Below are 16,496 nucleotides of genomic sequence, written 5' to 3'. Positions count from 1 at the left end.
GGTGGTGCCCCCTCAGTGACCCCAGCATCTAGAAGGCTGACTGCTGACTAGTGGAGGGGCTGGGAGCATGGAATCTGGAGCCAGATTCCTTGGGTTTAAAATTGCTTTCAGAGGGCTTCCCTGGTGGCTCAGTGGTTAAGAATCCGCCTGCCAATGCAGGGGACACGGGTTCGAGCCCTGGCCCGGGAAGATTCCACATGCCATGGAGCAACTAATTCCCGTGCGTCACAACTACTGAGCCTGTGCTCTAGACCCCGCGAGCCACAACTCCTGAGCCCGCGTGCCACAACTACTGAAGCCCACGTGCCTAGAGCCCGTGCTCTGCAACAAGAGAAGCCACCGCGATGAGAAGTCCATGCACCGCAACGAAGAGTAGCCCCCGCTCGCCGCAACTAGGGAAAACCCGCGCGCAGCAACGAAGACCCAACGCAGCCAAAAATAAATAAATTAATTAATTAAAAGAAAAGAAACGTTGATTTCCAAGGCAGAGCTGTCCTGAACCATGGCAAGCCCTTGGGTGTGGCGGCAGGAGGCTATGGCCTGTGTGGACATGAGATGAGGGGCCCAGGAGGGGAGTTCTGGCCGAGCTGCTGCTATTCAGGGGGCAGCCAAGTCCCTAGAGCACTGGCACCCACCCCCACCGCCCTACCACCAGCCCTGGCTTGCTGAATCACCAGGCCGAGGTCACATCTGGAGATTAAGAAACATCTGTTGAATGACTGAATGTGGGGGAAGACTCGGGGTGGAGACAAGAGTGAGCCTGAGGTCCAAGGGGTCAAAGGTGAGAGAGGGGACATGACTGTGGGCTTCCTGGGTGACAGCGATGGGAAGGGGCAGAGAACGCCCAGCTGGGGAAGAGGGTCCCTGACTGAGGAGCAGAAGGGATGGGCTGTAGAGAGTTGGTCACTGGTCCCCCACCTGACTGGGGGACTCGGCCAGATTTTTCACAGCGGGTCCCTTCACGCCCTCTCAGCCACCTCCTCACACATGCCTCCCTCTCGTGCCCGGCTGGAATGCGCCTCCCTCTCTTTGCCAGGCATGCCTCTGTTTGCACCTTCAGATGAAACAGCCTAGATGGTACCTCCTCAGAGGGGCCCTTCCCGAGCACCCTCATTCTCTACTGTTCTCTTTCACTGCACCCTGTTTGGTTCTTCAATAGCGCAGTTTACATACATCTGATACATCATTATATTAAAAATGTTAATAAAGTTTAGTCGGGGTGTGTGGTAGGCAGAAGAAAGGCTTGCCCCCCAAAGATGTCTACATGCTCATCCCTGGAACTTGTGAATATGTTCCCTCACAGGGTAAAAGGGTCTTTGCAGATATGATTAAGTTAAGAGTCTTGAGATGGGGAGATTAGCCTGGATTATCTTGTTGGGCCCATGGAATCACAAGGGTCCTTATGCGGAAGAAGGAGGTCAGAGTCAGAGAGAGAGATTTGAAGACGTTATGCTGTTGGCTTTGAAGATGGAGGAAGGGGTCACAAGCCCAGGAACGCAGGCAGCTTCTAAAAGCTGGAAAAGGCAAGGAAATGGATTCTCCCCCAGAGCCTCCAGAAGAACTGGCCCTGCCAACAGCCTCATTTTAGCACAGTCATATCTATTTTGCACTTCTGACCTCCAGAACTATAAGAGAATAAATTTATGTTGTTTTTAAGCCACAAAGTTTGTGGTAATTTGTTGCGGCAGCAACAGGAAATGAATACAGGGTACTCCTGACATGATGCCAATTTCAAAATGTTAAAAAAAAAAAAATCATCAAGATTCAAAAGTTTAGGGATCTCCCTGGCGGTCCAGTGGTTAGGACTCCGAGCTTCTACTGCAGGGGGCACGGTTTTGATCCCTGGTCAGGGAACTAAGATCCTACATGCCATGCGGCACATCCAGAAAATTTTAAAAATTAAAGAAAAAAAAACGTAGGGGCTTCCCTGGTGGCACAGTGGTTGAGAGTCCGCCTGCCGATGCAGGGGACGCAGGTTCGTGCCCCGGTCCAGGAGGATCCCACGTGCCGCAGAGCAGCTGGTTCCATGAGCCATGGCCGCTGAGGCTGCGCGTCTGGAGTCTGTGCTCCGCAACGGGAGAGGCCACGACAGTAAGAGGCCCACATACCACCAAAAAAAAAAAAAAGAAAAGAAAAAGAACGTTTCAAAGCCCCGCTGCAACTAAGGAGCCCACGTGCTGCAACTTAGGAGCCCACATGCTGCAACTAAGGAGCTCTGGAGCCGCAACTAAGGAGTCCGCCAGGTACATCTAAGACCTGGTGCAACCAAAACAAACAAACAAAAAGTTTCAAAGCCAATGGACCAAGCAAATTGCAAACAACTGCCAGATGGTAGTTAGCCTCGCTTAGCTGGGAAAGAGAAAAACCTGCCACCGTTATGGTTAGTCCTGAACAAACAAGTTTTGAATCAAACAATATCTTCGGGACATATTCTTGGCATAAAATATGATGTCCTTGTGTTTATTTATCTGTTTATTCTCAGTTCCTTTGCCTCTTGAGGACTGATTTTCCACCTGCCTGAGTGCCTGGCACATGGAAGGGCCTGAGAAGCACCTCTTGCTGAATGACTACTGAGCATAGATCCTGACTGATGGGGAGGAGGCCCCATGCCTCAGTTTGCCCTGGAGAGGCACCCAGGGCCTACGGGGTGGGTGGCACTGGGGCGGGAGGCTGGCTCAGCCCAGCCCTGCCTCTAGCCAAATGCATGCTCTTTAGCAAACCACTTCCTCTCTCTGGGTCTCGATCTTCTAATCCATAAAACCAGAGAATATTCCTTATCCTAAGCATGCTCCTCGGCTTTCTGTGGTTCTAATGAGGAAAAGGAGCTGAGAAGAGTTATATGAACTGCAACCAAGCCCAGATGCTATTTCAAAGATAGGGTGGCAAATGTGAGTGCATATGGAAGCCAGGCCAGAAAGTGACTGAAGGAGGACTTCCCTGGTGGCGCAGTGGTTAAGAATCTGCCTGCCAATGCAGGGGACACGGGTTCGAGCCCCGGTCGGGGAAGATCCCACAGGCCGCGGAGCAACTAAGCCCATGTGTCACAACTACTGAGCCTGCACTCTAGAGCCCTCGAGCCACAACTACTGAGTCCGTGAACCACAACTACTGAAGCCCGCGCGCCTAGAGCCTGTGCTCCGCAACAAGAGAAGCCACCGCGATGAGAAGCCCGCGCACCGCAGTGAAGAGTAGCCCCCGCTCGCTGCAGCTAGAGAAAGCCCACATGCAGCAACAAAGACCCAATTCAGTCAAAAAAAAAAAAATTAAAAAAAAAAAAGTGACTGAAGGAGGGAGAGAGGACTGAGGCCAGTGGAACAGGCATCGACGCCAGGTGGGAACGCCAGCCGAGCACTACCAGATCTCCCAAATCTTTGAGAAAAGTGAGAAATCTGAATTTGGGGAGTTTCCTGGTGGCCTAGTGGTTAGGATTCCGGGCTTTCACTGCTGTGCCCCGGAACAAAGATCCCACAAGCCGCGCAGCGTGGCCAAAACAAAACAAAAAGAGGAATCTGAATTTCTAAGTGAATTTACCCAATTTTTAAATGCCAACTAATTCAAAATCTTTTAAACTATGGGCCAGACACCACCAGTTGTCAGTGTCTGCTCTCTGACACATAGGTTCTTGGAGCTTGTCTTGGGGGCAAAATAAGTTCCGTTCAAAATAAGTTACTGGGTCTGGGTAATTCCCTGGCAGTCCAGTGGTTGGGACTTGGTGCGTTCACTGCTGAGGGTCCGAGTTCAATCCCTGGTCAAGGAACTAACATCCCACAAGCCATGCGAGGTGTGGCCAAAAACAAAAGTTACGGGATCCACGTGGGACTTTGAGGGAGCAGGTATCCCTGTCCGGGGCCTCAGCCTCAACGTCTGGACAGTGAAGGCTGTCCTGGCTCAAGGATTCCAGTGTCTCTGTGATTGCCCGGGCAATGTCCGAGACAGCAGTAACAATGCCAATACTGTCCTGATTATAACCCCTCAGGTCAGCAGAAGCACTTTCCCATCCCTTAGCCACACCGAATCCTTACAACCTGAGACATGGGCATTTTTATCCCCATTTATCAGATGAGGAGACTGAGGCATGGAGACCCAAGGTCACACAGCCAGTGAGTGGCAGAGCTGGGGCTCAGCTGCCCCCACCCCATTCCCTGTCACACAGCTTGTGTGGGACACAGGAATGGGCCCAGGCCTCAGAACCCCCCCGCCCTCCTCCCCACCTCCGTCAGCCCCGGCTGGGGCAGACAGGCAGCCTCTCACCAGACTCCGCTGACGCAGCGTGTGGACAGCGCCCGGGGCATGATCTCCGAGCCCTGCTGCATGAAGCCCCCCACGGGGAACCAGAGGCTGTTGCCCAGCGTGTACTGATTCTCCAGGATGTGGGGACGTGCCCGCAGGCACGGGTGCGGGTTATACCACTCGTAGGGGCTCAGCCTGTGGAGAGACATGGGGAATGGGGAGAAAAAGGAGAGGAACAGAGGAAAGAGAGAGCCACCGTGATCAGAAGAGATGGGGGGACAAAAACGGAGGGGAAGATAGACAGAGATGGACAGAGAGAGACACACACACACACAGAGAAACAGAGACAGTGCAGGCAAAAGGGGAGGGGGACAGAAAGAATGGGAAGGGGAGAGACCCAGAGAGAACCATGGAGCAAAAGTCAGAACCACAAGAAGGAAATACAGAGACAGGGCCAGAAAGGGAGAAGGGAGGGTGCAGGGAATCCAAGGCCCCAAGTGGAGGCCGAGGATGGTCCAGACAGACAACAGAAAGGTCAGGCTCGTGCTTCCTCCCCGCCCTCTCCTTCCCAGGCAGCAGGTAGTGGACTCACCTGGCGGCCAGGAACAGGACACAGCTGACAGCCAGGTAGGCCAGAAGCATGAAGAGCCACACAGCAGGGGAGAAGGGGTCCAGGAAGGAAAAGTAGCCAGGCTTGCGGCCCTGGTGGGAGACGGAATGAGAGCCGGAGCCACACAGACCTGAGCCCCTCCCCCAGCCCCGGGGCCCATGAGCCCCACCGGCCCATCCGAGGTCCAGCCCACAGCCTCTGCCTCCCTTGGGTGTCCGGCCCCAGCACCAGCCCCCACCCCCACCTCCAGGGGAACCGTACCATGTGCACACGGTAGAGGATGCTGATTCCCAGGGTCATGAAGGGTTTGGAAAAGTCGATGACCTTCTCCCGCTCAGCTGTGATGGTGAACGCAGCCACAGCCAGGTCTGCCTTCTGCTGGAGGGGAAGCGGGGCGGGGGTAGATGGGCGGGCCAGGGAGACAGATGGGCAGTTAGAGAGAACGCACTGAGGGAGCGACTTAGAATATCAGAAGGTGAGAGAGAGGCAAAGAGAGAGGACAGCAGAAGGAGCCAGGGGACTGGCTCCAAGAGTGCACCTCGGGCCTCCAGCTGGACCCTTGTCATCTCACATCTGCTGTAAGCGGCTCCTGTGGCCTCCTTCCTGCCCGGCTGCCCTGCCTCATCCAATCTCTCCCACTCCCCAGTCAAGTTCATCATTAAGACCCTGCTTTATAAAACCTACCGCTGACCCCCACCACTCCCACCATGCCGGGGTCCTGAAGAGAGAGCCTGAGATTGGAGCTGAGATGCCTGGACGCTGACCCACTCAGGACCCTCTTGGAGCTTTGGTTTTCTCTTCTGTATGAACAATTAACAGGGAATATTTATCAAGCGCTTACTGTGTGCCAGGCTCCATGCTAGATGTCACTTTATATAGATTATCTTGTATAATCCTCTTAACAGCTCCCTGAGGGCCACTACTAGGCCCATTTTATAGAAGGGGAAACTGAGGCTCAGAGAGGCAAAGGCACTAGGGAGGAAAGGCAGGGGCTGGGGACCATAAAGCAGAGACATGACCTCCACTCTCCTGCCCCTGGCAGACACCAGGGACCTAGATGTGTGCATGAAGCCACCCCTGACACACAGGACCACGCCCGGCTCAGTTGAGGTAACGACCTCAGGAGAAGCTGCACGTGGTCTTGAGTCGGGGAGGGGTGGCTGGGGTCCAGGTCTGAAGTGGTGAAGGGTGGGCAGTAGGTGGGGTATGGCGGAGAAAAGGGTGTGTGTTGGGGTCTCGCTGACACACTGGAATGCCTGATCCAAAGAGGCCATCTCGCTCTTGGCCAAGTGCACATCAGCCAGTCGTTAGCTGTGGGCAGGACACAGGCTGGGAAAAAACCTGGCACTTCTCACACACACACACACACACACACACACTGCACACGTGAGCACTGTACCCGGTCAGGTCTACACCACCATGTGCACACCATGCCATATCCACACATGCGTGCCCAGACACAGGCTGACCCAGTGACATACTGTCCACGTGGACTCAGGCAGACAAACCCGTGCCCTGCACGCGAGTGTAGGGAGGAGTGATGACATCGTGGGGGGCATTCCCTAGAGGCACAGTGCACACACCCAAACACGTGGGCTCACGTGTGCACATACATGACAGAGGGGGCAGGGTGCTGGGAAGGGCCGCGGGTGGGAGTAGAGAGCCCTGGCTCTGCCCCAAGCTCACTGGGTGACCAGGGGCAGGCGCTTGCTTCCATGTCTCTGGGCCTCAGTTTGGTCCTCTGTAAAACTGGGCAGGAGGGGAGCGAGTTGTCTCCTGGATTTGGAACCCGGCTCCCAGGACGCTCCTTCCAGGCATACTGATTCCATCGCCCAGGGCTCAACCGGGCCCCAGCACTGACTCCAAATTCAAGTAGAGTCCTCCCCCTGGGGCTGAAATAAGAGTCAAGGTCCTGGATCACTGGCCTGGGAGGAGGGACACACTCACCCCCCAAGGGGCTGAGACTGAGACCACATGAGGTAATACAGACTAGGACAGAACTGGGGTGGGGAGAGAGGGCACAGGCCCCAAAGATACTGCAAAGAGACGTGGCACAGGCTGAAAAGAAAACCAAGGTCAAGGAGAGATCACGTGGACCCAAAATGAAATCCAGGGTCTAGGAGAGAAGAGATCTGAAAGGCAATTCGATGTCAGGGAAAGAGGACAGACCCAGAAGATTAACCAAGAGTAGAGAGAGACAGCATAGATGAAGCAACTACGGCAGGGTGAGAGAGAGATGGCACGTCCCCAAGGCAGAATCCAGAGGCGGCCATGTGTGGCAGGGGCCCAGAACGCACTGGATTCAGAGCATACCCCTGGGAATTCCTGGGTGTTGAGAGTAAGGAGTGGTTCCCCCCCCTTTTTTTTTGGCCACACCCCATGGCTTGTGGGATCTTAGTTCCCCAACCAGGGATCGAACCCGCGCCCTCGGCAGTGAAAGAGCAGAGTCCCAACCACTGGACCACCAGGGAATTCCCGGTTTTCTCCTTTCTTGTGCACTTGCCACTCTCGTGACTAATATGTGAATCGTTGTGAACAATGTTAGCTAATACAGGAATCTTTATTTTTATGCACCCACAGGAGGTCTGTCCTGGCAAAGGCCCCCCACGATAACCCATCAGCCTCCTCACTGGACCCCTGCCTCTGCTCATAACACGCCCCCCATCCAAAATGATAGTCACCTGTTTAAAAACCCTTGGGTGGCTTTTCCACTGCACCTAAGACAGTGTCCAGGGTGGCTGGAGCAGAAAGGGGGGTGGGGTGGGAAATGCAGCAGAGTGGGGACCAGAGCCCTGCAGGGCCTTGCAGGCCAGGGGAAGGGGGCCGGATTCTACCCCAAGGGCAACAGACGACATCACATCAGAGGGTGTGTGCAGCGGAGGGTAACATGATCTGGCCGCCCTGAGAACAGACCACAGGGGCAAGAGTGGAAGCTGACTAAAGATGCCCACAGAGGTGCTAGGGGTGGGGCTAAGTAGAGGTGGAGAGGAGGTGGTCCGATTTGAGATGAATTCCGAATGGAGGACAGACAGATCCTTAAATGCTGCAAGTTCTTCTAGACCCCTCTCAGAGTCTTGGGAACCCCTGCCCCCTTTCCACCTCCTCCTCTTCCTCCTTCATTTCCCAAAAGGGACACCTGTTCCTTAGAGAAGACTTCCCTCCCCAAGGGAACCCTGACAGTTTAATCTCTGGGATGAAATCAGGAAGAATCCAAATGATAAGCCACCTGTAGAAATGACAGGGGGATTATCTAAATGCCTAAAAACCAACCAAAGCACTTGTGACTGTCCCTCTGCCCCAGCCCGCCCTGTACACCAGCTCTGTGCAAACCATCTGTGCTGTGCCATCAGCTCCCTGACAGGCTCTGCCAATAGGGGGCACTAGAGGAAGGCTGCAAGGCTGGAGGAAGGACAGTTACCTGCTCCTTCTGGTCTACTCTCGGGTCCCCAGCCTTTCTGCGCCAAAGGCAGCAGCATTTCTTCCACAGGGCGGCAGACAAGTTCAGCCTGCAGCTTCCCAGCACTTGCAGAACCAGCCTAGCCCAGCCTTTCTTGGGGCACCAGCACCAGCTGGCGAGTGCCCCTCCTCGGGGTCTGAGTTTCCGCCCCACAGAGCCCTTCCTCTAAGTTTCTGAGTTTCAGCTCTTCTCTGTTCCTTCAGAACTTGAGACAGAGCCACTTCCTGCCTTGCTACCTCCTTGATGCCTGAGAGAGAGCAAGGGTGTGTAAACTATGGTCCTCAGGCCAAGTCCCAACTGCCCGATTTTGAAAAATAAAGTTTTATTGGAACACAGCCAGGCGCACTTGTTTAGGTATTGTCTACAACTGCTTTCCATACAATGGAAGAATTGAGTAGTGACAGGATGACCTGGAAGCCAGAAATATTTACATGTGGCCCCTTGCAGAAAAAATGCTGATTCCTGCCTTGGACTTCAACTTTTACCCTCTCAGTTAACTAGTTAGCAACTTTATTCCTAGTAAATAATTCTCTTCATTCAAATATCTGGGGACTTCCCTGGTGGCCCAGTGGTTAAGAATCTGCCTTCCAATGCAGGGGATGCGGGTTTGATCCCTGGTCAGGGAACTCAGATCCCACGTGCCACGGGGCAACTAAGCCCATGTGCCACAACTACTGAGGCTGTGTGCCACACCTAGAGAGAAGCCCACGGGCCGCAACGAGGAGCCTGCACGCTGCAGCGGAGATCCTGCGCGCCGCAACAAAGATCCCGCATGCTGCAACTAAGACCCGATGCAGCCAAAAATTAAATAAATTAATAAATATTTTTAAAAACCCCACAAATATCTGGAGTGATTAGTTTCCCCGTAGACCCCTGACTGATGTCAAAATGACAATACCCAGGTGACATGAGCGCTCAGGTCACGGGGTCACTCACTGTCCATGGGCAGGTGTTCAGTGTCTAGCAGGTAATGAGCAGTTTCTCAAAAGGAGAATAGTATCTGCAGAAAACAGCATGATTTGCCTCAAAACCCTAGAGGTCTGCATGCGAGTCACCTCTTGGTGCCTGCTTCCCTATTTGCCACCAGCACTCTACACTTCCCGGGATCTGCCGGGTCATCAGGCCCAGGTGGCAGATCAGCTTGCATGAAGCCAGGACCTGCTGCAGAGCTTTTGCACGCTCTGGGCCTCCCTCAATATGGAAAGCCTTGCAGGTTGTTTGGTAAAGGGATTAAAGCAGCACACACAAGTTATACCCAGGTATAAGTTGTTGCTCAAATCCAAAAACCCCACCAGATATCCGCAATACCAGACAAACAGCAAAGGTCTGAGTTTCAGCTCTATGGGGACCCTCGTCTGAGTTTCTAAGGTTTAATCTTTCCAACTTCTTCCCCTTTCCCCTTAGCCCTCGGGGTGATGGCTGCTTCCTCCAGCTGCTACCTTCAGGATCCATTAGATTTCTTTTTACTCTTTCAGTTAGTGGGTTAACAACTTTACATCTAGTTAACAATTTTTTTTTTTTTTTTTTTTGTCTGCACTGTGTGGCTTGCAGAATCTTAGTTCCCTGATCAGGGGCTGAACCTGGGACCTCAGCAGTGAAAGCATGGAGTCCTAACCACTGGACCGCCAGGGAACCCCTAGTTAACAATTCTTTGTATTAAATTCTCTCTGTTCAAATAGCTGATAAGAGGGGAATTCCCTGGCGGTCCAGTGGTTAAGACTCCGAACTTCCACTGCAGGGGGCACGGGTCCGATCTCTGGTCAGGGAACTAAGATCCCACATGCCTCGAGGTGCAGCCAAAAAAAAAAACAACAACAAAACAAAACAAAGAAACAAACAAATATAGCTGATATGATTCTGTTCAAGTAACTGGCGCTGTTTTGTCTCCAGACTGGACACTGACTGACTGGTATCAGCCGTGGGTTTATTGCCAACCTCCTCACTAAATGTTATTTCAGACTCATAAGATCTGATCAGCAAAATGTTGCCAATGTGATGGACCAGCGTCAAGAGACCAAGTTCTCGGTGTTCTATATCGGGGTCCCCAACCCCTGGACCGTGGACCGGCACCGGTCCGCAGCCTGTTAGGAACCAGGCCGCACAGCAGGAGGTGAGCGGCGGGCGAGTGAAGCTTCATCTGTCGCTGCCCATGGCTCCCCATCGCTCGCATTATCGCCTGAACCATCCCCCCGCCAGTCTGTGGAAAATTGTCTTCCACGAAACCAGTCCCTGGTGCCAAAAAGGTTGGGAACTGCTGGTCTATATGATGGCAGAAAGCAAGAGAGTTGATGTCAGCCTGAGGCAAGACTGAAGGTTTATACTCCTGGCTTCTGGTGGTCCTTGGAAAGTGGTATGGAGGAAAAAGCATTTGCTAGGTCAGTAGCTCACACCAGCTGCCAACGGCTGTGTTGACTTGCTCCAGTAAAGATACTTCATTTGGGCCAGCATCTGCGATTGGAGTCACCACCTGATTGCATTTACAAGAATCCACAGTCATTCTCCAAGATCCAGCTGCCTTCTGCACAGGCCAAACAGGCTAGTTGAACAGGGATGAGATCACTACCCCTGCTTCTTTCAAGCCGTTAATGGCGGCACTAACCTCTGCAATTCCTCCAAAGGATGTAGAATTGCTTTTGGATTACTATCCTGGGAAACAGGGGGAGTTCTAGGGGCTTCCACTGGCTCTTTCTACCGTAATGACCCTGACTCCACAGGTCAGAAAGCGTATTCCAGTTATACAACCAGGACCTGGAAAAACACAGAGTGAGTCCAAGGGCCTATCAGGCCCACTCTGAGTGGAACTTGGGCTCAGACTCCATTTATCACTTGGCCACATAAGCCCTACTGTGGTCCACCAGACAAAGCAGGAAAAATCAAAATGACTTGCCATCTATGAAAATGACAGGAGGTTGTCTGAATATCTAAAAATCCATCAAAAGCCTCAGTGCCAAGAAGGAGCCTGTATAGAAACTGGTGTTAAAAAAGAAAAAAAAAAAAAAGAAACTGATGTAGTCTTTCTGGAAAGCAGTTCAACAGTATATAACAAAAGCCATACGAAGGGTTTTCCTCTTTCACCTGGTAATTCTATTGAGATTCAATCCTAATCAGCTACAATGCAAGCCAAGCTTTCGTGCATAAAGATGTTTGCTTATGGTTGTTTTTAACAGCACAAACAAACATCTAAAAATACCTGGAAACAACTAAATATAAAAGATGCTTCAATAAATTACAGTACATCCACATGGGAGTTAATATGCAGCCATGTGACATTCTGTTTAGCTTAAAACAATGAGATATTTTTAGCCTCTCAGATTGGCAAAGGTTTTTTTAAAAGATTGATAATACCCATTGTTGGCAAGAGTGTGGAAAACTTGACATTCTCGTGAACTTTTGGTGGGAATATAAATTGGTGGAACCTTTTTGAAGGACCATTTGGCAGTATATACTTAAAAAACATTCATACCCTTTGAACCAGTGCCTCCACCACTTGGAACTTATCCCTCAGGAATACCCCCACCAATCCAATTGATGGTAGCATTGTCTATGCCTGCAAAAACTGGAGACCACCCAAATATCCATCAATAGTGGACAAGTTAAATAATTCATGCTCAGTCACACAAGGAAATTCTTTTGTCTCCCCCTTGAATTTCAAATAGGCATCTCAAACAACCCACACCCAGAGATAATTCTTATCCCCCCGACCCCCGACCCCACCAAGCTTCTCCTCCTATGTCCTCCCCACGGTGGAAACTGGCCTTGCCATTGGCCCAGCTGCTTAGCCAAACCCTGAGTCACTCTTGATTCCTCTCACCCTCTGGCACACATCCCACCTGGTGGTACACCTGACACAGCTACCACTCGAGCACAAGCCAGCATCTTCTCTCTTCCACACCTTCCAATGGACCCCCTTGTCTCTACTCTTGGTCCACTACGGTTATTTCTCAGCAGCCAGAGTAATCATTTTTAAATGATTTTGAAATTAAATCAAGGTCCTCTATCCATACAATGGAATATTAGTCAGCCCTAAAAGGCAGTACTCATCATTTTACAGCGTGGATGGACCTCAAGCACATCATGCCGTGTGAGAAGCCAGACACAAAAGGCCACATATTGGCTGATTCCATTTATATGAAACGTCTAGAATAAGTAAATCCATGGAGACAGAGAGCAGAGTGGTGGTTGCCGGGAGCTGGGGAAGGGGGGAATTGGGAGTGATTGCTTAATGGGTTCGGGTTTTCTTTGGGGGTCATGAAAATGTCTTGGAACTAGATAGAGGTGATGGTTGCACAATACTGTGAATATACTAAATGCCACTGAATTTGGTTAATTTTATGTTATATGAATTTCACCTCAATAAAAAAAAAAGAATAGGGCTTCCCTGGTGGCGCAGTGGTTGAGAGTCCGCCTGCCGATGCAGGGGACGCGGGTTCGTGCCTCGGTCCGGGAAGATCCCACATGCCGCGGAGCGGCTGGCCCCGTGAACCATGGCCGCTGAGCCTGCGCGTCCGGAGCCTGTGCTCCACAACGGGAGAGGCCACAACAATGAGAGGCCCATGTACCGCAAAAAAAAAAAAAAAAAAAGAATAAATAAATTAGATCATGGCACCTTCCAGTGACTTCATAACACAATAAAAACAACATCCAAAAAGGAGAAAAGGGACTTCCCTGGTGGCACAGTGGTTAAGAATCTGCCTGCCCATGCAGGGGACACAGGTTCAAGCCCTGGTCCGGGAAGATCCCACATGCTGTGGAGCAACTAAGCCCGTGTGCCACCACTACTGAGCCTGCGCTCTAGAGCCCGTGAGCCACAACTCCTGAAGCACGCGCGCCTAGAGCCCGTGCTCCGCAACAAGAGAAGCCATCACAGTAAGAAGCCCAGGCACCGCAGCGAAGAGTAGCCCCCGCTCTCTGCAACTAGAGAAAGCCTGTGCGCAACAATGAAGACCCAACACAGCCAAAAATAAATAAATAAATTAATTTAAAAAGGAGGAAAAAAGCGGGGGTTGATTCCCTGGCCATCCAGTGGTTGGGATGCGGTGCTTTCAATTCTGGGGCCCGGCTTCAATTCCAGGTCGGGGAACTAGGATCCTGCAAGCCACTTGGCTCGGCCAAAAAGAAAACAACAAGAACACGCAAACTCCTTACCTGCAAGGCCCCGGTAACTCAGGCTCTGTTGTGGGACCTCCAGCTTACCCCTCACCCACTCCCCACAAAACTCTGTGAGGGAGGGAACATCATTCCCACTTCAAGAGGGGAAGCTAGTTCAGAGAGATGAAATGGCTCACCAGGGACCACACGGGAAAGCGGGCAACCTGAAGCTGGCTCTGTCTGGCATCTAACCAGCCCACAGCTGTAGTGGACACCGTGGTGGCCGCCCAGACCCTCCTTCCGGATCAGGCACTCATGGTACCAGGTGTTGGTGGCTGATTGCTCTGTAGGTGGAAGAACCCCTTTGCCCCAGGTCCTGACCCTCCCCGAGGACAGCCCTCATCCAATGACGTGTCGGTGGGGGGCATAAAAGCCTTCCCCCTTACCTCAGGGGGATGTCTTTTCTTTTTTTGCGGTACGCGGGCCTCTCACTGCTGTGGCCTCTCCCGTTGCGGAGCACAGGCTCCGGACGCGCAGGCTCAGCGGCCATGGCTCACGGGCCCAGCCGCTCCGCGGCATGTGGGATCTTCCCGGACCAGGGCACGAACCCGCGTCCCCTGCATCAGCAGGCGGACTCTCAACCACTGCGTCACCAGGGAAGCCCAGGGGGATGTCTTTGATGGCCATCCCAGCGCCAGAGCTGCCCGTGGGACGGCTGAGGTCCAGTCATGACTGCAACACAGCTCAACTCCTCCCTCTGCCCAGGCCTCCTCCTCCACTCGCTGCTTTCCAAGGGCACCGCACACACCTGCCTGCTAATCTGCACCTCGGAATCTGCTCCCTGGAAACCCGACCTAAGATATCTGCCTAGTCCTTTAGGGCCAGACCGGAGGGCCCCGGGGGGTGACAGCTAAAGCCTGTGAGTGATAGGTCAGACTTGCCTCGTACAGAGATCCTACTGGAGGACAAACTGGAGTGGAGAGAGACAGGAGGCCAGGAGGCCCAGGAGGAGGCTGGTGAGAGGGGCGGGGCCTGAATTCACAGCACAGCGGTGATGGCAGGGAGAAAGGTAATTCCAGCAGTGGCCACTGGGTGGAATAAATGGACCATAATTCGAGACTGGCCCACAAGCCCTGAGCCTGGCCGGGGGTGGGGGGTGGGTTGGGGGGCGGTGGCTGGGGGGATGCTGGTGCCCTGGGCTGTCTTCCATCTGGAAGTCACTTGTCAGCTCTGGGCCAGCCTGCTGGGGTGCCAGCCCTGGCTCTGCCTGTCACTAGCCATGTGGCCTGGACAGTATCTTGGTGCCTTACTCTGTCCATTAGAGAAAACTGGGCAAACACCAGGCCTTCCTCAGGGGGTGCCTGTGAGGAGTCAAGGAGTTAACACAAGTTCATACGGTTCGGACAAGGGCCTGGCACGGTGTGAGCACCACCTTGACCACTCTAGGCTTCCCAAGTAACCTGCTGGGTGTCTGGAAAGGACACAGGCCTTGGGTCAGTCACACCTGGCTGCAGCCCTGCGTGTTGGGGGCAAGTCCGTTCACTACTGAGCCCCGGATCTCACATCGGTAGGAGGGCAGTGATCCTCTGGGCCAGGAAGGATTATTAGAAGAATTAAGTAACACTTGCAAAGTTCCTGGCGCGTGGCGTGAAGTCCATAAACGTCAGCTGCTGCTGCTGTGAGGACAGTGCTGAGTATCTGTGCGAAGCTCAGTGTACTTGGCCATCCCACAGCAGGCAGCTGAGCCTTGCAGAGGCCAAACTCCGCCCATCCTTTGCACTCTCAGCCTGCTCCTCCTCCAGTGTTCTCTCCCTAAATGTCATCGCCATCGCCCAGCTGCCCAAGCCAGAAACAGAAGGAACGCTCACGTCCTCTCTCCTCCGCCCCCGCCACAGGCGGTCACCAAGTCCTGGCCCTCTCCAGCCTCCCCTGACCTCCCCGCAGGCCATCGAGCAGCCCCGATGATTCTGTTTCCTCATTTGAGCCAGCTCAGCCCTTTGTGTGCAGGGGGTGCATCCCATGGACCTCTGGCTGCGGGCCAAAGTCTTTAACCGTAAGAGCAAGGCCAGGCCAGGCCACTGAATCCCCAGGGTGTATCACAGGGCCTGGTATACAGTAGGCACTCAATAAATACTAGCTGGCTGGAGGACGGACGAACGCATGAATGTATGTATGTGCTGGCAGGAATAACACTAACGATAGCACAGGCACACAGCACCCACTACCTGCCCGGCCTTGTTCCAAGCCCGTACATGGATTAACGCATTTCATGCTCACAACAGCCCTATGTGCTAGCATTTGTTATTTCCCCAGTTTTACAGGGAGGTTATGTAACTCACCCAAGGTCACACAACAAATGCTCAGCAGAGACTCAAACAGGACGCAGGACCACAAGAGCAGTAACCAATGAGAAAAGCTCCCAGCCCTGCTATGCTTACCCCAGGCACCTTCACACTAAGTCCTAAGGGAAGGCTCGAGGCACAGGGAGTTAAGACTCTTGCCCAAGGTCATACAGCTGTAAATAGGACTTCTTTGTTGATGAATAAACAGATGTCCAGTTGACGGTGACTTTGGCTGGGGAGGGCTGCTCTCCTGGAGTCTTATTTCTGGGGGCCCTGATGAACAAAAGTTCTGAGCTTACGAGACTGGGGACCAGGCTATGGCAATGAGGTCACAGGGAAGCCTGCCAGTGAGGTGGGCGTCCGGCCACCAGCTCCTGCCTCCTGTCTCCTCAGGCCCTGGCTTCAGACTCTTGAACCCACCCAGGGCAGAAGCTTTCAACCAGCTGGCTGCCTGTAGGGCAGTGCCTCGGGCCTGCCAGCTGGGTGGGGTGAGAGAGACCGAGCCACCAGAACCCGGGGGACACCCCCGACCTCTGTCACCCCCAGAGCAGCTCTGCTTTGTCCAGGGCCCTGAGGGCGCTTTCAAACGGAAGAAAGGCTCTGCAGTCAAAACAACTTTCGAAAATCAGTGCCTTACGGGGATAAACATCCTTGTCAAGCAAAGTGGCCTTTTTGAGTCTCCCCTGGTGACATTCAGGGGCTCAGGAGGGTGAGAGTCTCTGACGCTGTCAGCCAAGTCCAATGTCAAGGCAACCCTGACCGTTTGTGG

At 53.0% G+C, this 16,496-nt stretch overlaps 1 protein-coding gene across 5 annotated transcripts in view; it reads right to left on the bottom strand.

The window, feature by feature from the left end:
* The window catches only part of GRIK5 (glutamate ionotropic receptor kainate type subunit 5), a 57,308-nt gene that overhangs the window by 7,954 nt on the left and 32,858 nt on the right, over nt 1-16,496 (bottom strand). For 4 of the 5 annotated variants that reach the window (XM_049703948.1, XM_049703947.1, XM_049703950.1 and 1 more), the window contains 3 exons: nt 5,102-5,218; nt 4,823-4,932; nt 4,252-4,425 (listed from right to left, as the gene is read on the bottom strand). In XM_049703948.1, the coding sequence (XP_049559905.1) occupies nt 4,252-4,425; nt 4,823-4,932; nt 5,102-5,218 (401 nt within the window). The remainder of the gene's footprint in view (nt 1-4,251; nt 4,426-4,822; nt 4,933-5,101; nt 5,219-16,496) is intronic. The other variant, XM_004271228.4, reaches the window with a different exon arrangement.

This window comes from Orcinus orca, chromosome 20 (assembly GCF_937001465.1).
Source record: "Orcinus orca chromosome 20, mOrcOrc1.1, whole genome shotgun sequence".
NCBI lineage: Eukaryota > Metazoa > Chordata > Mammalia > Artiodactyla > Delphinidae > Orcinus > Orcinus orca.
Note: the sequence above shows the minus strand (reverse complement) of the source record. Positions and strands in the feature narration are given on the sequence as shown.